At 38.1% G+C, this 21,875-nt stretch overlaps 1 protein-coding gene across 1 annotated transcript; it reads right to left on the minus strand.

Annotated features, from left to right (window-relative positions):
* Window positions 1-1,501: 1,501 nt before the first annotated feature.
* Window positions 1,502-19,432, minus strand: LOC126371356 (uncharacterized). Its single transcript, XM_050016663.1, has 5 exons — window positions 19,274-19,432; window positions 8,898-9,260; window positions 4,259-4,419; window positions 3,680-3,769; window positions 1,502-1,610 (listed from the first exon to the last, which is right to left on the minus strand). The coding sequence occupies exons 2-5, from the start codon at window positions 9,061-9,063 to the stop codon at window positions 1,515-1,517; spliced, it is 513 nt and encodes a 170-aa protein (XP_049872620.1). The 5' UTR covers window positions 9,064-9,260; window positions 19,274-19,432; the 3' UTR covers window positions 1,502-1,514.
* Window positions 19,433-21,875: the final 2,443 nt, after the last annotated feature.

Here is a 21,875-nt window from a genome sequence, read left to right on the forward strand (position 1 = left end):
CTAATGTTATGGGCGATAGGCTGATCCCTTATCACCATAAGGTTCATCATATCCATCTTTGGACTTCGTATCAACAGTGGCTGCAAGTTGTCTTTGATTACTTGTGGCTCTGCCCACCCCATTAGGGATTACGGGCGTGAGTTTATGTATGTGTATGTATGTATTTATAACAATATTTTATGTTTATTTTTTTTTTTAAAGAAGGGGTTTTTTTTTTGCAGCTTGTTTTCCCCGGCTATACAGGATGTGAGAAGCTGCAGTAGTTTTAGGCGGATGAGACGTTCGTTATGTAAAAATTGACGATTCAAAGTGTAACTATGTTACTTACTGAATAAAGATATTTTTAATACGTTGCGAATATTAGCCCTACACTACTATTAGACCCTAGTCTCATCCTGCAGCTGCCCTATAGCCAGACCATTTTTAACCCCCCCAAATATGGACCTGGGGGGGTTAAAAACCACACCAGGCCACACTAAAGCAATTCGTCTAAAAAGCAACATTGCAATTTGACATTTGCGCATATAAAAGTAAATAAACAATTTCAACAAAGTTTGTAATAGCTGTAGTGTATTCGCCTCAATATAATTATATAAATAAATATCGGCTCTTTGCCACACACTACGTCTTCACTCCACCCCCGTACGATCACGAGCATTAATATGTACCTATACACTTTGGTACCATATCACATTAACTTTTTTGACAAATTGAACTGCAAGTGTTACTAAATGTCAAATATGTTAGTGCGACAGAGTCCTAAAGTGGGTACATGATATTGCTCATGCATGACTGTACATACCCGTACAGTTTACTTTTTAATTGTGGCCACCGCGTAGTGCATTGCCCGAGACGACAGAATATATAATGTGAATCGATTATATCGATTCAAGTATTTTATAATATATTACATATTTATTTATATATTTAATTACTACGTGTATTACAATAAGATGTGTTTTTGTACTTATGTAAACACTACAATAGCAATATTATACATTGTTTTAAGTTTACGCGGTTGTTATCATAATTTAAATACATGTTTTTTACAAAAAATCTTAAAACGGCCTAATGTGGTGACAAAACGTGAGGACACAGTGAGTGCGGTTTGTCGTAGTGAGTTTGGTGCGAGTTCAGATGGTTCCGAGCATTCCTACATAAACAAGCGGCAAAGAAAGAGAGTAGACAGATATGTCTATCCGTAGAAAATTATGGATCAACCTACTCCACTCCAATCGCATCAGTCATCCCGTGATCATGGCACTTGCAACAGTGTCGAAATATCGGGAATCTCATATCCCTACTTTGAACGCGGTAAGAACCCGTTATTATGTGTTTTAACCTCTCATATGCCGAGATACCAGACACAATAGATTTTACATTGTGTCTGGTCGAGATCCGCGTTCCGGCGTTTAAGGGGTTAATAGCAATATTGTTTTTTAATGTGAATTGCTTCAATGTGGCCTTTTTAACCCCCCGTTCATATAACTATGCATATTTAGAAGTCAATTCTATCATATGTTCTTATCCTCGCAGACTCCCGGTTCAGGAGGTATATGCATGTTGTTCACGTGTTTGTTGCTCTCCAGCGACTCCATGTTGGCATGCTCCTGAAATTAAAAAAAACACATTATTGATAGACAGTTGGCTCGACTATTAGGCGGTTATCACAAACACAGTACGTGCAGTGGAGATTGACTGGGCCATGGTGTAAAAAAAACAGATAATATGCTCAACCCTATGGCACGCCGCCATTTCTAGACGTTTGATGACGTAAATGTTACCACTGTGTTACCATTAAATCGATATCTCCGACATTCCAAGGACGTAAATTTTGTTATTGAAAATTAAGTGAATTACTAACTAATGTATTTCATTACTATTACTTGTCACATATATAAAAATCATTAAAACTATAATTATATCTTTTACTAAAAATTTAAAATTTCGCTAAAAATTCTAAATTGTAAAGTCAATAACAAATAAGGCCGCCTGTTGTGCTTTTCTGTATATGCTGTCCTTATCTCTGTATTTTGTGTCCATTGTGCTCAATAAAGTATTTTATCTATCTATCAATATATACACTTTGGCCGAGGGTAATTTATTTTTTACTAAATAGCAACGCAGGGTGGTACGACGTTAGCTGGGCTAACCTTGAAATGTTAGTTGTCACTTTTGAGCATACCTTGGTTTTCTTATACCATGGACTAGGCAAAATACTGTGGAGGCTGATATCCACACACGGAATTGGCGTTGGATTGGTCAGGTCCTAAGACCCGTCCCGACAAGGTCCCGCTTAGGGTCGGTACTGAAAAGTATCGGCGTCGGAAGGACGTAATATACGATCCCGAAGAACCGATTACTCTAGCCATAGAGGCGGCCAATCAGCTCGCAACACCAAACACTTGGCCGCGCCGGTATGGTCGACCCGCTAGGGTCGATTAATTCTTTCAAATATTTTTCCTTTCAGACGACGCCCTGAGCCGAGGTTCGCGCCTAACCGGGCACCCTCAAGCCTGTTGTCTTAAACGTTGTACCGGGTGAGAGCCTTCAGCGCTCCCCATTCATCCGGCCGAGTAGTTAATGGAAATTTTTTTTTGTACGATTGACTTGTTTATTGCTGCTTATTATGATAATTGTTTACTTACCTGACATTCGCATACAATGATATTGTTTATGAATAAATTATGAATTATGAATTAATGCCATTTATGGCAAATCTACAATAAAGGTCTGACTTGCAGCGTTAACATGCGCAATGTGATAAAATTATCGATCGATTCATTACATTTTGTGGAAATCCTGGATTTCATTAACCTGGAAAATCACTCATTGAATTCAAAACTGTCAAGGTCGGGTTTCGAATCCTGTAATCCTATTGTCTTCCTCTTGTTGACGTTGTAACTCACTATCGAGGAAGCAAGGACTAAGTAATCATGTTATCTTACACAATATTGGAAAATTAACGTAAAGCTTAGCGACGTCTACTTAATTGCTTAGTTATCTGGCTACGTTGTTGCCTTGGGGTCATTATTAATAATTTTAGTATGACACCAAACATTTCTAGATAAAAAAAATATATTCTTAATAACACAGTTTGTTTTTAAAAATTATATATCCTTAACAAAAGTATAGTAAAATAGTTATAACAGGCGTGTTATAAAGGCGTGTTATAAAGTAGCCGATCAGCGACAAAAAATGTCGAAATTATTTATGCCTCTGAACATTTTTTCGATGTTATAATATCTCTGTTTCTCTCTCTCTCTCTCTCTCTCTCCCACATACACTTACACACACACACACACACACACACACACACACACACACACGCACGCACGCACGCACGCACGTACGCACGCACTCACGCACACACACACACACAACAATAAAAATCTGTGAAAGTGACGTTTATAAGAACACGTGAACGAAATGTCTTCCCCTTAACTTAAACTAAGATCAATCAGTGAACAAACTCTTTTAGGAAATAATATTTTATTACTTACTTGTTGTTTAGGTTAAAAATAAATTGGTTATTATCTGGTACGAGCATACTTATATTTTAATGCTTTATTTAAATTATTCAAATTCAAATTCAAAAATATCTTTATTCAGTAGGTAACATAGTTACACTAAATATACTGTACTGATAAAAATACTGTATTAAAAATACTGTACTTACATGTTCGGAATCTAGCCTATCCATTTCACTGAAGGATTTCATCATCTTTTGTGATCTCTTCTGCGCAGACGCCGCTCTCTGTTGTAAGATCTGAAAGACATAAATTGAAAAGTAACATAACATATCAAATCTAAAGACACAAGAAAAAAATATAAATAAACAGTACATTATCTTCTATTGTGTGGGGGGTGTGTGTATAGTTTATGTAGGTATACTTATATTATTTATTTTATTCTTACTTTTATTTTACACTATCTTTCCCGCTAACCTTAAGAAATAATAAAAATGCCTGATTAAATTTTGTTCCTCAAGTTTTTTTTTTACTTATTGTAGATTTGCCGCAGATGGCATTAACTACTTGGCCGGACAAACGGGGAGCGCTGAGTTCCTCAAGTTATAATAACTAGTAATGTACCTACACTGATGTAAAAGATGTGTTGCTGTTGTAGTTTCTCGTCATTACTTCTCCTCAGCCTTAACACCTTACGGAATGACGTAGATTCAAAAATGTTAAATTGACCTTCAACATTATCCATGATAAGTACGTTTTATAAATGGTTCCGATTTCTGATATCTCACCGTCTGTCTTCTCTGCTCCGCCTCAGCTAACTTCTCCTCGATATCCGGCAGGCTGATCTCTGGTTGCGGTGGTTGCAGCAACCGCTGCAGGTGTGGTGGTGGCGTGGTTGATGTGCGTCGGCTGGCATCGAACTCTTCTAGAGGTATCTCGAAGGCTATGGCTGGAAATTGGAACAGTTTTTAGATTAGATTAGATTCCATTATTAAAATTAAAATAAGATTAAATCATATAAAATCAATTAAAATTATCAATGTCCTAATAAATAAAATAAAATAAATATTATTAATAAAAATGAAATAAAATACATGAAATAAAATACATTGGTGCCCATTCGCGTACACACAAACTTAACCCAATTTTAGTGCGACAGCTCTTAAATGAGTGCCGTCCTGCACTTACAATAAGTGCAAGAAAAGGATAGAGCTAATTTTTGTCCTGTCAAATTAAGTCAAAAAATTCCGTTTTAAAACAGTGTCATTAGGTTATTCCGTTTTGAAACGTTGGTGGTATGTTATTTAGTATAAGAAAACCAGCTTTTTAGATCAATTGCTTCAATGTGGCCTTTTTAACCCCCCAGGTATGCTCAATCCTATAACTAGCCCTTTGATGATGTAAGTGTTACCATTAAATCTATATCTCCAACATACCAAGGACGTAAATTGATTACTGAATAATTTATTTAATTATTTTTACTTATCACATAAAATATATTGCAACTGTAAATACTTAAATATTTTATTAAAACTTCAAAATTTCCTTGCAAAGTAAATTAAAAACATTGGTCGTGGTTAATTTGGAGGGAGAACAACATTCCGCGCGTGCACACCTCTACCTACCCCATCAGTGATAACAAGCGTGATGCTACATATGAATCATCCCCCTAACATTATCCCGTTTTCCACAGGGTCAGCTTACCTAATCTGAAGATTTGACAGGTCCGGTTTTTTACAGGTTACCCGTCTGAACTTTCAACCCGCGAAGGGAAACCAGCCCAATACAGGTTAGGTCACATACTCCGAAAATCCATTACACGGGAACATTCCCGAGGTGAGGAAACCCACATGAGTTTTCTCACGATGTTGTCCTTCACCGCTGAGCACGTGTAATCCTTTATGATCCAAGCTTGAATTCGAAAACAAATTCGGCTAACATTGATTTAGGCCTGTGCTGGATTCGAACCTGCGACCTCAAATTGAGAGGCAAGCGTTTTACTAACTGGGCTACTACGGCTCGCGGATGCTATGTATGTTGTAAATATTTTACCAAGGTTTTCTTAGCAGTGTTTTCTTAGCTTAGTTATATTTATAAGTAGGAATTATAACAGTTCAAATGTGTCTGAAGATCACACAACCCATGCTTCACTCTTTGCTTAGAACATGCTTTTATATATTTCAATTAACACTCCAGAAATGCTGTAATAATGTCTCTAAATATTAAACATTACAGTGGTTATACGCATTAACATTTCTTACTCACTACATGCTTAATGACCTAGATTCCTGCAGACACCTCCTAATTATATTTAAAGTTAAACCTGTCATTATCTTATCCGCCGAAAAGGTAATCGACAGGCATAAAATTTATGGAAAACACGTCAATTTTAGGCAAGAATTTTAAAAACCTCCCAAATGTATATATTGGCCTTGGCCAGTAACCCGACAGAATTAGGTTGACAGCCTACGTCAATTGGTGCATACCAGTGAGATGTCTATTTTATTCGCCCGGGTTATTCATTCATTTTAAAATTAATCTCCCGTCCCTTTCCTTTTCGGTGAATAAGAACATGACGGGTATAACTTAAAATAAAATTAGGAGTGTCTGCAGGAATCGGGGCCAATATTGTTTTAAATTGTATCGATTTACACACACGATTGACTATCTAAAAATATGAGATGATGACACCTCCCTCAGCCTCTAGCCACACCCCGGACATTCCATTCAATAAAAATATAAATAATAAGTTTAAAATTAAAACCCAACTACTGACAATCACGCTCTAAAAAGTACGAAACAAAAAAATAGGTATGTTTCTCTGAAATTCTTCCAAATAGTGACCTTTAGAAGACAGCCGTGGATACGACCACGTCAATTCAATTCAATTTATTTATTTCAGATTAATATCTATAATTGTAAGTAGGTACATTCGATTAGATTCCATTATTAAAAATAAAATAAAATTAAATGATATAAAATCTAATAAAATTAAAATTATTAATGTCCTAATAAATAAAATAAAATAAATACTATTAATAAAAATTAAATAAAATACATTGGTGCCCATTCGGGTGCACACAAACTTAACCCAATTCGTCCTAAGAGTTTGGTTACCACGGCGACGGAGGGAGAGCAACTATCCGCGCGTGCGCCTTCTTCCTCCTACTTGACCATTTAGACTAAAGTAAGACCCACAGGTACTCGATACGAATGTGGATAAAAACTGCCTATTTCTCCCACCAGGTAACGCTACTGTTAAGTGTTCTTAAATTTTGACAGTTTCCAGTATTTTAGTAAACAAACATATTTTTTGATGATATTTTTACACTATAATCCTTTGCGCGAAAAACTGTATTTTTCCAACTGGTAGTTTTTCTTTTTCGCGGGTTACACTCCACGTTGCTCCACATTTTGTAGCAATTTATAACGAATTTTACTTCGACAGTATGGAGAACTGTCAAAATTTAGGAACACTCAACAGTAGCGTTACCTGGTGGGAGAAATAGGCAGTTTTTATCCACTTCAAGCTTTTAACCTTCAAGAGCTTCAAGTTTTTAACCTCATTGGTGCAGAGCGAAGAGTTACCGTTCTATACTTAGTAGTATTCTTTATTCTATGCTCTAACAACTACAATAAAATACCAGATAATATTTTAAATTTGTCAGAGAATAAATTTAAAGCTCAAGTGAAGCTTACTTTATATAAAAAAGCTTATTAGGTAATATAAGATTAATGATTACCTAAATGATAAAAATGTCTGGTATTGAATGTGTTCCTCTTGTTATTAAATAACTTTCATTGATTTAAAAAAATGTGTTGCTGTTGCAGTTTCTTGTCATTTCTTCTCCTCAGCCATAACACCTTGCGAAATGACGTAAATTCAAAAATGTTACATTGACCTTCAACAAGTTTATCCATGATTCTGATACTATCACACAACTAATAGCAGATTACACAAAGAGTTGGGAATTTCCAACAGTATATGAAGAGTTAAAAATGTAAGCTGCTCCTACAAAAACAGAATAACAGCCCATCCTAATATTCTGGCCAGGCCACTCATGGATGAGCACACACAACTAAGAATAAGAAGGCTGCCGCAGGATCTAGCCAACTAAGGCCCTGTAGCGGACCCAACTAGTTGGCCACCTAGTTCCGCTCACATGCAACAGATGGCGTCACATTCAATAATGCAGTCTTCAAGCGGTCGTGAAACGCGGTATCGAAGTTTACACAGCAAGACGTATATATACAACTTCCAACACAACACTGTTGGATCGTCGATCCCTAGTCACACTACCAACTTGTGGCTAGCGGGGTACTATGCTCAGTTCGGTACCCCGAAAACATCCTTTGGCGGCAGCACACCCACGCCGCCAAAGCCTAAAATAGGAAGCGACACTGGTCGCTTACGTAAAATGATACCTATACACCACAAGAAGTGCTTATTATCCAAAGGTGACAGATTGCGCGTAAATAGGAAGAAAAAAAGAAGTATTCTTAATTCTATGCTCAGCAACTAAGGCCTATTACTGTATTTCGGCTGTCGAAAATGTTGAAATGAATAAAAAATATGTTTTCACAAGATGAGGAACATGCTTCATGCACTCAGCCACCACAAACACCTTACCAGTCGGGCAACTCATCACAGATACCGATTGGGGTACTAGAGATGAAACTCCGTGTCGATTGGAAACTAAAGCAGTTAATAAGAACGATTTGGTTATTGTTTTCGAAATACTTACATTATGTTACATTTACATACATACATTTTACTTTTTTTTTTTCAAAAATCAGAAATAATTTATCAGAATATATAAACATCATCATTGGCCACAGCATCTATCGTAGATGATTGTTGCAGCACTTGTGAGTCTACGGGTTCCCGCAGCGCCGCCGATGGCTATAGAGCCCTATAGCAGCGCGGCATTTCTTGCCACACATACTATATATTATTATATAGACTTTCCGTTTTTTTTTCGTTACGATGTCACTAAAACCCTGAAAGGAGAACAAAACGACTGTTTGTGGTACCCAAACCATTGAGACTAGACCGGTGACACACCCCTTCATTTTTTTTTTCTTCATACAAACAACCTCGTTTTACACTGCACAGGTGTGAACTGCATACGGTTGCCTCCACGGTGTCCTAGTGAGATATGGCCCTTATTGCGCCAACTTTAGGCTGCGTGTCCATTGACGCGGAGCTGTACGGAGAGGAGCGGAGATGTGCAGGAATCGACCAATCACCGTGAGGGAGAGAGTGATACAGCATCTTCGTTTTTCGCTCTCTCGAACGCTGTGATTGGTGAAATCCGCACATCTCCGCTCTTCTCCGCTCTTCTCCGCCCATCTCCGCGTCGTGGAAACGCGGCGTTATGCGGACAAAGATACAGCCGGCAATGTAAAAAACACAGCTATACTTACGAGGTTTCGGCTTTGCAGGGGTATCGGGCAGTACAACAGTGGGCAAATCGTCATGGTCATCATGGTGACCGTTGGATGTCGACTTGTTCCCGTTGGTCATCTTCGCATGACCATTCGCCACCTCTCCTTGCGCAGACATCGCCTGTCCTGATGATCCGCACCCCATTTTTACACTCTGTTGTTGATCACTGTTGTTACGCTTACACTGTTGTTGTGTTGTGCATTTTATGTTGCCTTTGCGTTATAAATTGGTCACTTTTTATTTTGAAGCATTTTTATTTATTATGGTATCCGTACCACGTTTAAAATAATGAGTTCAGATCACTGTAGATTTATTGCTATATATGTATACACCCACACGTCCTGAAAAAAACACATAAGTAAGGGATTAGAAATACTTAGGTACTTAAGTTACGAATAACACGAAAATTTTAGTTTTCTTTTATTATTTTCGGTTCCATACTTTTGCGACGGAAAATTCCACTTGATATCAATTCAGAATCATGGTCTGAAGCATCCCTGAAAGTTTTCTTACGACGTCACTACACCCTGACACCCTAAAACCCTTATATTTTTCTCAGGCGAAACCCTGAGCCGAGGTCCGCGCCCAACTGGGCACTCTCAGGCTAGTAAGTCTTCAATTTTGTCCCGAGTGAGAGACCTCGACGTTCCCCATTTGTCCAGCCAAGAGGTTATTTTTTTCTTTTTTAATTAACATTGGCGACAAGTCTACAATAAGCCACATAAAAAAGACAGCGGCCTTCAAAAATGTATAGCCTAGGGGACTGGTAAATGCGGCACTGCTCTAACCTACCCCATTACGGAATAATTAGCATTATATTAAGTTTTTGGAGGTATGTCTGTCTTTAAAAAGGAAACAGGTACCTAAAGACGAAAACTGGAGCAGATTATAACAAGGGGCCAAATTGGGTGACCCGGAATCGAATTCCGACCCGCGGGTTTCAGGTTATGACTAATGGTACGCTTTGTCATACCGTGTCGGCCGATCTAATCGAACGCATTAATAAATTGGAATTTTTCGTTTTCATTTTATCTATTGATTTTGTTTTTAAATTGTTTGAATTTGGAACATAAATCGTTACCTGATAACGAGACGCATTTCGATGCGTTATGTTAGTACGTAGTTTGTAATATTTTAGTGTGAGAAATCTGACTTTCATTTTATTTTTAATGCTTTTCTTAGTTTTATTTTTAACGTATAAAAATTTTTTTTTTTGCTCTAGTCATAAACAGCCTATATACGTCCCAATGCTGTGCACAGGCCTCTCCTCAATCAGCCGGAGGGGGTATGGAGCATACTCCACCACGCTGCTCCACTGCGGGTTGGTGGGGGTGTTGTTCTAGTCGCCTGAAAAAAAATACTGTAAGGCCGCCAATTCCGCTGTAATGCTTATTGTGTATGTTTTAAAATGTTTCGTGTATGTGACTTCAATGAGGTATATTTGGTTTGATTTAATCATCATCATCTCCCTAGCATTATCCCGTTTCTCACAGGGTCCACTTTATTTAATGATTACAAATTACAACCAACAAATGGCAAAGTGACAAATTGTATAAATTATTGATAAAATGAATAAAATAAATAAATTACGAGGAGCTCGGTGGCGCAGCGGTAAACGCGCTCGGTCTGCGATTATTGAAGTTAAGCAACTTTCGCAAAGGGCGGTCATAGGATGGGTGACCACAAAAAAAAAAGTTTTCATCTCGAGCTCCTCCGTGCTTCGGAAGGCACGTAAAGCCGTTGGTCCCGGCTGCATTAGCAGTCGTTAATAACCATCAATCCGCACTGGGCCCGCGTGATGGTTTAAGGCCCGATCTCCCTATCCATCCATATGGAAGGCCCGTGCCCCAGCAGTGGGGACGTTTATGGGCTGATGATGATGAAATAAATTACAACCATAGATTGTTGATACCTACAAGAAGTACAGAGTTATACATTATATCTCAGCCTAGCCTTTTAGAATGTATTTTCATGATTGAATCCTAATTTAAGATAGGAGATGAACCAAGTAGGTATCTAACTACCTAAGTACTTATGATTTCTTTCAAAGACTGCAAAACATAATATTTACTGGCCAATTTTTAATATGCTAAGCCAAATTAATATTAAATACGCCAAATTAATATAAAAATGCCAAAGCAATTTTTCAAATAAACAAAGGACGAAAGCGTTCGAGTGCGAGCCATAAAAAATTAAAAGAAAACAATTTCAAAATGGCGACCGCCGAAAGATAAACTTTTAAATATTTACTAGCAATTTTTCAGAGAGAACATGGAGAGAGATTAAAGTGGAGGAGCGGTAGCGGTGTGTAAGGGCCGAGTCTAACTAGGACACTATAGTGGCGTCACCACAGTAGCGCCACCTACAAAACAGCAATTACGACTTATACAGTTGACACCTGGGGGGTTTTAATGGTCACATCGAAGCAATTCATCTCAAAAAGCAATATTGCTATTTGACATTTGTTTGCATTGCGCACTTACTTTTATATGCGCAAATGTCAAATTGCAATATTGCTTTCTTAGACGAATTGCTTCGATGCGGCCATTTTAACCATCCAGTGCCGTGTTTCTCAAAACTTATAAATCTACCGTTCACAAGCTACAAGTTTTTCACAAGTACGTGTCACATCACATCACCAGCCCATTAAGGTCCCCACTACTGGGGCACGGGCCTTCCCTATGGATGGATAGGGAGATCGGGCCTTAAACCACCACGCGGGCCCAGTGCGGATTGGTGGTTATTAACGACTGCTAATGCAGCCGGGACCAACGGCTTAACGTGCCTTCCAAAGCACGGAGGAGCTCGAGATGAAAACTTTTTTGTGGTCACACATCTTATGACCGGCCTTTGCGAAAGTTGCTTAACTTCAACAATCGCAGACCGAGCGCGTTTACCGCTGCGCCACCGAGCTCGTCACAACAACAATAAGTACGTGTAAATTACGTTTATTAAAAAAAGTAGAGGAATCGTAAAATGTACTTGTGAAATAAATATTGACACTTGTAACAAGTAATTTACACATAGTGTAAAAAATCTTGTAATACAGGGCTTGTAAGTTTTTATAAACAGGGCACAGGACTAGGTAGCGTTTATAACGAGAAAATAAATCGAAAAATCTGACTCGGACGGGACTTGAACCCGCAGCTCTTGTCAAGCCGGGACGAGAGTCTTAACTAGTGATGTTCCGAATATCCGTATCCGTATCCGCGCATATCCGAGATAAAATAAAAATCCGTATCCGTGTCCGTTACTTTTCACGCGGATCTTTTACGGATCTAATCTCGATTTCTTTCGTTAATTTCAATCCGGATATAAAATTAGGTCACAGGGTTTTTACCTGCATTGAAGCTAGCGTGTATGATGAGCTATTAATGTTATGGGCTGATCCCTTATCACCATAATGTTCATCATATCCAGCTTACGACATCGTATCAACAGTGGCTGCAAGTTGTCTTTGATTACTTGTGGCTCTGCCCACCCCATTAGGGATAACGGGCGTGAGTTTATGTATATATGTAATATCTACCAATAATTTTCGTGTTTATATTATGAACCAATTCCGAATACTAAACAAATCAAAGTTTTCCAACTATTAAAAATACCCTTTGCGTTAGTCGTAAAACTGAAAGGAAATCAGATAAACCGCCAATATTTCCCGATTAGCCTTTCCGAAGTGGTTGCCAATACTAAAGTAAATAGACGGATGGACAACAAAGTGATCCCATTAGGGTTCCGTATTTCCCTTTGAAGTACGGAACCCTAAAAAAGGAAATGGCTGCGCAGAAACGATACCTTTGCATTTACGAAAATGTAAACAAGCTTTTCCAATGAATACTTTAAAAAAAAAAAAAAATATTTTTTCGCTTCCACAGCTTTTGTGTGTCTTACTTAATCTTATTCTTCTATCGTGTGGGTTGTGAGGTGGATTACCAACCTCATCAACCCTGGTGTCAGGGTTATTATTGAACGAAGGCCCCTGACGTGACTCAAGTAAAGACTACGTACTTACATCAGTAAGTAGTAACCGGGACCAACGGCTTAACGTGCCAAAGCACGGATCATCTTACTTTCCGACAATCAGGTGATCAGCCTGAAATGTCCTAACCAAACTAGGGATCACAAAGTGATTTTTGTGATAATATGTTCCCCACCGGGAAAGGATCCCAGGACCTCCGGATCGTGACCCCAACGCTCAACCACTGGACCACGAAGGTCGTTCCTTACATAAACAGCCTATATACGTCCCACTGCTGGGCACAGGCCTCTCCTCAATCAACCGAAGGGGGTATTGAGCATACTCCACCACGCTGCTCCAATGCGGGTTTTTTTTTACGGCTAATAGCCGGGACCAACGGCTTAACGTGCCCTCCGAAGCACGGAGTCATCTTATTTTTTCGGACAATTAGGTGATTCAAACCTCCAAACAAAGGACAGTCTCACAAAGTGATTTCGACAATGTCCCCATCGGTAATTGAACCCGGACCTCCAGATCGTGAGCCTAACGCTCTAACCACTAGACCATGGAGGCTGTTATTGATATTATTTACTTATTAAATTATTAAATTTTGCTGACTGTATGTGTGACTTATTGTAGATTTGCCGCAAATGGCATTCACTACTTGGGCAGACAAATGGGGAGCACTGAGGGTTCTCACTCGATGGCTAAGGACCTGAAGAACCTAATAAATAAAACTAATACCATAAGAAACAAGTTGGGTTGGTTTAGTTTGCCAATAAGTGTCCCCTTCTAAACGATTAAAGCGAAGTTTAAAAAGTATATTTTGCCAGGTGGTTCTTAAAAGGGAAGGAAGATTTTCCGACGATTCTTCCTTATTAGATTTCCCCGAAGTCGATACCGATATCGGCTTAAAATAGAAAAAATATGCAATGCTACTGGCTGGCCGGTATTGGCAGGCCTTTGCTTTGAGAAAATATGTTTTTGATACGAGTTTTTAGTAAAATCTTACAAAAGACACGGAGCGCAAGGAATTTTATCTAAAATTATGAACCATTTTTAATGGCAACCTGGGACGTCATAGAAAAACGTGACAAAATGACGCACTTATTATTACACTTTCGTAGTTAAATTCATAAATAAGTTTAAATAATTACAGCGCATTTGCATTGGGCCATACTGTAATGTTGTATGTACCTTAATAAATAAAAAAATAAATAAATAAAAATAATTAAATACAAAAAAGAAAACGTTTTTTGCCACCTTTAGATCTGTCTTTATCTAGTAATCAGAATTTCATAATTTGTCTTTAATCTAGGAATCTACCCAAATGTCACAAAAAGTTTACCACATCTATGGCACTTCGTGCCCAACTGGGCACCCTTAGGGCTATTGTCTTAAATTTTGTACCAGGTGAGAGCCTTCAGCGCTCCCCATTTGTCCGGCCTTGTAGTTAATGCCATTTGCGACAAATCTACAATAAGATTTATTGTTATTACTATTTGAGAATGGTAAAGGCCGAACTGATACAGCCCGCGAGATCACTGCGACTTGTCAGATCTATTGTGACCTAAATCTACAATAAGATAGTCAAAAACAAAAAAGGTGTCGCCCCACACAAGGGTCTAAAGTCTCGAAGGTCATTGCCACGGACGGCCTACCGACGTGAGTGATTTCGACTCCCAACCTGTCTTTTCGATATTTGTGCCCAGCATGGATGGTTTTTTGGGACGTGTATTGTATATATATGCTGTTTATGTCGTAGTGTTTATGTTATGTTATGTAGTTTTATCTTTTGGGCACTTTGGGAGCTTATTTTATAGCCCCATTTATATTGTAAAACATTTTTGGTTCATGATTGGTCTAACAGTAAGCTCGGTGGCATGTGGGTACTTAGATCGTCTTGCGATGGATGTACCTCCGAGCACCCCATTTGGTATACAGTCGTGAACTAATGAATACCTATAGGTATGCGTCACTGTCGAAAATATTTTCAAACGATGACTAAGAAAATATTCCAGTATATTTCTCTTTTATTCGTATTGCTATTTAGTTATACGCTATTTTTCTGGGAAATTTTAGGTCACGTCAAAAAACCTTTACAGCTTTCACAATAATTATGACAACAACCCTTTCGTGTCGTCACGTTGGGAAATTATATTATGACGTCATGCTATAGGTGTTTTATATTGCCGTCGTTGTCATGTTTCTTTATGAAATCGTGATTATAATTAAAAAGTATAAATGACAAACAAAAGAATGATATTAGTTTGATCTGTGTAAAATGAAATAAGTAAATAAATAAGTTTGGAAATTAGACATATACTGAGAATTATGGAGAACAGAAGAGGCAAGATGATTGGACACCTAATAAAACACGACGACTTTATTAAAAACATTATAGAAGGAAAGCTAGAAGGAAAGAGAGGAAGGGGAAGACCAAGAAGAGCTTACATGGAACAGATTAAAGAAAAGGTTAACGTCGTGTCTTATAGGGAACTCAAGGAATTGGCCTTTGATAGACTGGAATGGAAAATGCTACACCGACAAGAGCGTGGCTCTTAAATTGATGATGATGAAATAAATAAGTGTGCGCAAATTTTACCGGTCAGGAAAAGATTTTTTAAAATGGTCTCTTAACACTGTTGCAAGTGCCATGATCACGGGATGACTGATGAAATGGGGTTGGAATAGATAAACAGTAACTTCGGTTTGTCGTAGTGAGTTTGGTGCGAGTTCAGATGGTTCCGAACATTCCGACATTAAATGTAGAAACAAGCTTCGAAAGAGCGTAGACAGATATGTTTGCCCTTACAAAATTATGGATCCACCTACTGCACTCGAATTTAATCAGTCATTCATGGCACTAGAAACAGTGTTCCAATCAGCTGAAATATCGAGGGTCTCATTTCTCTGATTTTAACGCGGTACGAACCCGGTATTATGGGTTTTTATGACTGATGGTGACTCGTATAGAGCAAGCAACCTCGTCCACTTTGATTTCAGTATCCATTTATCACACAGAATTTCCTACAAATATTTTTTTTACTTTTGTCACGATTCCAAAAACAAATATTTGCATGAGTATCCATTTTCATGAAATGGCTGGCTGAACTGTAGTTACTGTGATAAACGGACTTACTCCAAAAAATATTTTTATTTCGTTCGTGTAAAAATGGACACTTTGAAAAAAAAAATGTGACAAACAGATACCTACTGGGAGGAAACCGATATTAGGTGGCTGGTTATATGTTATTTTATTTAAAGGAACATTCACTTTTTTTTTGACGTGACGTATTGTAGATTTGCCGCCGGTGGCATTAACTACTTGGCCGGACAAATGGGGAGCGCTGAAGGTTCTCACCCAGTACAACGTTTAAGACAACAGGCCTGAGGGTGCCCAATTGGGCGCGAACCTCGGCTCAGGGTGACATCTGAGAGGGAAAATAATTGATAAAATTAATCGACCCTAGTCGACCACGCCGGCGGGGTCGGTAACGGGGTCCTTAAGTGTTTGGTGTCACGAGCTGATTGGCTGCCTCTATGGCTAGAGTAATCGGGTCGTCGAGATCGTATATTACGTCCTTCGAAAGGAACATTCACTGTTTCTCATAAAATAATAAGGGATATTTTTTTTCCACGTTGGTCTTACAGAAAGCTCTAAGTGGGTACTTAGTTAATAATAAAAAAGTTTATTTAGTTAAAACATTCGACACGCAAAAACATTTACAACATTAGAATATACACACATTAATATTTAGTTGGAAAACATAAAGGTACATACCCGCACTTCACCAAAAAAAGGCCAGGGTTCAGTGAAAATTTACCCAGAGGGCAACACTGATTCATCATGCGATGGATGTACCTTTGACTCCCATTGGTATACAGTCGTGAGCTCATGTCATGTTATGTATACGCGTGTCGACCTACTTTACTTACTTAGCTCATATTACTAAATCGATAATTTATATAAAATTGCAAAATAATTGTGGGAAGCGACAGATTTGCGAATTGATTTCCAAGAGCAGAAGGTCAAACTACGCTTAAGTATAGAATTATATTAGAAACAGACCTTGTGAAGAGAATAGCGGGGTAATTTCAAACCTATAGCAGTACTTAGACCGTTCATGCAGATGTTTAGTGCTACCTTCAGAAGCTTGTTACACACACACGCATCACACACACACTCACACACACCCACCCACACACTCTCACACACACACACTCAATCTCACGCGCACACATACACACACACATCATCACGCACACGTCATCTAATTGTATTTTAAGTCATACCTGTCATTTTCTTATCCGCCGAAAAAAAGGGGCAAGTATCGACAGGCATAAAATTTATGGAACACATGTCAATTTTAGACAGAAGTTTGAAAAAACCCTTCCAAAATTTTATATTGGCCAATAACCCAACAGAATTAAGTTGACAGCACACGTCAAACAGATTTTCATACGAGCGAGATGCCTATTGAGTGCCTATTGATTGAGTGAGGTGTGGGTACCTTGTTCATCTTGCAATGAATACACAGACTATCCCTAGCTTATATGTAAAACAGTTATTTCTTTACCAGAAATCCCTTAGCCATTTTTCTATTTCACAAATTAAAGTACAATAACTTGACGTAATCGGAACTCTAATACAATAAGTATAAAAGATCAATTCGAAATTACCACAAAAAAAAACTAACTTAATTTCCTAAATGGATTATCTTTCATACATACTGTACTTCATTATTTATTTAATTTGAATTACGGAAGCGGAATAAAGCGAAGGTTGGTAGGGCTGGCAAAAGAAGACCTAGGACGATCAATAAGCTGCAAAAGTCCAATCAGTTTCTTACAAAATAATAAATTAACTGATCTTAATTAACAGCCTCCGTGGTCTAGTGGTAAAAGCGTTAGGCTCACGATCTGGAGGTCCGGGTTCGATTCCCGATGGGGACATTGTCAAAATCACTTTGTGAGACTGTCCTTTGTTTGGTAAGGACTTTTCAGGCTTGAATCACTTGATTGTCCGAAAAAGTAAGACGATTCCGTGCTTCGGAGGGCACGTTAAGCCGTTGGTCCCGGCTATTAGCCGTAAAAACACCTCCACAAACCGGCAGTGAAGCAGCGTGGTGGAGTATGCTCCATGCCCTGGTTGATTGAGAGGAGGCCTGTGCCCAGCAGTGGGACGTATATAGGCAGTTTATGTTATGTTATATTATGTAAGTGCAGACTACTCCGGTTGATTGAAGGGAGGCCTGTGCCCAGCAGTGGGACGTGTATAAGCTGTTTATGTTACGTTTTACAATATTCTCAAGTTGATTAGTGAGATGCCTGACAGCCCGTTCATAAAAAACTGGATCCAGACTCATGTATACTGTTCAGGGACCAAGAGTCTAGGTCATATATGAATTAATCTTCTGATACTTTCCAATCCTTACTTAAATTAAATTACTAAATTAGTTTGTAAGTCACTGTACTAACAATATATGGATTAATGTCCGAAATAAAGTTTTTTTTTTTATTTATTATTTATTTATTTATTTTATGTTAAGTGCTAGTTACATGTCGTTTCTGTAATAGACCAAAACACCTAGAAAAACATAAATTTTATAATTATGATAACTCATCACATTATTACTAATTTAAGAGCCACGCTCTTGTTGGTGTAACATTCTCCGTGCTACTTTTTTAGGGAAAAATAGGGCAGTGGTTTCCCTCTTGCCTTCCGCCCCGCAGTACTCTGTCTGACGCGAGTGAGATGGCGCCTTTAGGCCGGTCACATACATTCGGAATTCCGTTTCGGAATTTCGATTCGAAATACTGTTTCGGGATTCCGTTAATATATCACACACATACGTTTATTTCCGTTCGGAATAACAAGGCTCAGTTGAGCGACTCTAGAACTTGAGTTCAGACATTTGGCATTATGGACGACGATTTTCTTATCGCGATAGCACTGTTGCTATACCTATCAAGGAAAAAAAAATACGAAATGCGTAATTCCGAATGCATAGGCCATCATACGGAATTCCCAATCAGATTAAATTTCGAACGGAAAAAAACTGTAAGTATGTGGTTGATTCATAGATGTTGTATGGATTTAATGCGTTCGATATTTCGAATCGAAATTCCGAAACGGAATTCCGAATGTATGTGACCGGCCTTAGTGGTTTATTTCAAAGCCGTAAGACCAATGGTAAGCCGTATTATGACAACTAATGGTTCTTATTTCACCACTGTTTACAAATAATTCGCTGGGCTCAGTGACTGAACTTTTGCTCTTTGAATATCCTAAGGTTAAGAACGATCCACTCTGAACCGGCGTCGATGAATATAGGTCAAGCTAGAGAAGTATGTCAGGATCGAAGCAAATGGAATTCCATAGTGTCTGCTTACCCCAATGGGAAATAGGCGTGAGTTTTTTGTATATATTTCTTTAACTAATCACACGAAAACCTTTTTTACATGACACGTTTGTAAAATCACTTGTTATGTATTGTATTGTTTATAATTAGGTTAGTATGACAGTGCCCCACAGGACTCGAACCCAACACCCGTGCGTCCGCGGCGGCATCATATATGAAACTATCCACTTGGCCATTACAAACTTTATTTTCACCGGCTTTTTCTATACGATAGGCATTTGTACGGCGACTAAACGGTCTTGATACATGAATTATTGTCTTTGAAATTGTGAAAGATAGGTGAGAGACCATAATAGTCTGTCTTCTTCTTTCTCGTGTGGATTGTAAGGCCAATATTAGTCATGAATGACCCTTTGTAGAAAAAGATAGAGCAACCCTGATGAAAAAAAAAGTTATTCTTGAGCAGCCAAAGACTCATAAATAAGTAAATAATAAAAAAGGGAGTAAATAGTAGCCGGGACTAACTGGTTAACGTGCTTTCCGAAGCACGGAATCATTTTATATTATGGACAATCAGGTGATTAAAGCCTACATTGTCCTTATATATATAACTCCCTATTTAATCTAACAAAATCGGAATTTAATAAAGTATTTAAGGCAAAAACAATTAAGAAATCAGACACACCAATTTTTAGTGACTGGGCGACGGTAGGTATTTATAAGAGTAGAAACAGGTTGTATGAACTTTACGAAGAAAGAACATACAATCATAGCGTAGCTTTTCACGACTATGTAAAACAGTATTCAAAAGTTTTCAAACGTGTTTGCGTTACCGCGAAGGCAATGTTTGTTAGCAGTAAAATTAAAGGTAGCTCAGATATTATTAAAATGACTTGGAAAGTTATTAATAGCGAAACTGGGAAAGTCAAAGCACGCGATCTCGAGTATCAATTACAAATTGACGGTAAACTACTCACAAATGATAAGCAAGTTGCTGAAGCTTTTGAAAAATTCTTTACTGACATTCCATTTTCGACTACCAAGGACTTGAAGTCATCTCCTGCACTCGCTCAATCACTTGTAAGGGAGCACATAGATACGTCCAAAGTAGATAAACTAACATTTACACACGTGAGTCCTAGGGACGTCTTAAGAGCTTTTAAATCTTTAGAAATCAAAAAGACTGCAGATCTTCATGGTCTCTCTGTTAAAGTCATTAACTCCGTGATTGATTGCATAGCTCCCTATCTATCATGTATATTTAATAAATGTGTAGACAATGGTGTGTTTCCAGATTTAATGAAGCACAGTAAAGTCATTCCATTGTTTAAAGCTGGTAGTACTTCTGACCCTACTAATTTTAGACCAATATCTATACTACCCACGCTTAGTAAAATATTTGAAAAAATTTTATTACTGCAATTACTTCAACATTTCAATTTAAACAATTTAATGTCTAATAAACAATTTGGTTTCACAAAGGGTCGCTCAACAACCGATGCTGGTGTTGAGTTAATAAATCATGTTTTTCAGGCTTGGGAGGAGTCCAAAGATGCTATTGGTGTCTTTTGCGACCTTACCAAAGCCTTCGATTGCGTTTGTCATGATATCTTGATCGCGAAACTTCGTCACTATGGAATAACTGATAATGCCATCGCTCTTTTGGAGTCATACCTTAGTGGCCGCGTTCAGAGGGTTGATGTGCATGGCTGCAGATCGTGTGGATCTAACGTCACTATAGGCGTCCCGCAGGGCTCAATTCTAGGTCCATTTCTATTCCTAGTTTACATAAACGACCTACCTAGTCTTGTAAAACATGAGGTGGTGCTGTTTGCAGATGATACCTCCTTACTTTTTAAAGTAAAGAGACGACAAGATTCCTTTGACGATGTAAACAACGCCATTTCAGAGGTAGTGGATTGGTTTACTGTAAACAACCTGCTACTTAATGAAAATAAAACAAAATATGTTTATTTTACGTTATCGAATGTTAGTAGGCCCCTCGATTCTATTATTGTAAAAAATAAGGAATTGGACCTCACGGATACTGCTGTATTTTTGGGAATTACTTTGGACGCTAAGTTGCAATGGAGTCCTCATATTGATAAGTTGTCCAAAAGGCTCAGCTCAGCAGCATTCGCGGTCAAAAAAATTCGTTTAATAACCGATGTAGAAACCGCGCGATTAGTTTATTTTGCCTACTTCCACAGTCTAATGTCGTACGGCATCTTGCTGTGGGGTCATGCTGCAGATATGAACAGCATTTTTGTTCTGCAAAAGCGAGCCATTCGGGCGATTTACAAATTGGGACCCAAGATGTCACTTAGAAATAAATTTAAAGAAATTAATATTTTAACTTTGGCATCACAATATATCTTTGAAAACTTAATATATGTAAAAAAACATATAGGATTATTTGCAAAAAATAGCGATCGGCACATTGTTAATACCAGGAATAAAAATAAACTTGCTTTACAAGTCAGTCGATTACATAAGATTACTAAATCTTTTAAGGGGCAATGTAAACATAAAATATTGGTATACAATTGAGTAATTTAGCTGCCTAATATCAGTTCTCAGACAGTTAATCCCATGCATTCATATCTTCTAAATAATCACTAACTTTATGTCAA

Source organism: Pectinophora gossypiella, chromosome 12, assembly GCF_024362695.1.
Source record: "Pectinophora gossypiella chromosome 12, ilPecGoss1.1, whole genome shotgun sequence".
NCBI lineage: Eukaryota > Metazoa > Arthropoda > Insecta > Lepidoptera > Gelechiidae > Pectinophora > Pectinophora gossypiella.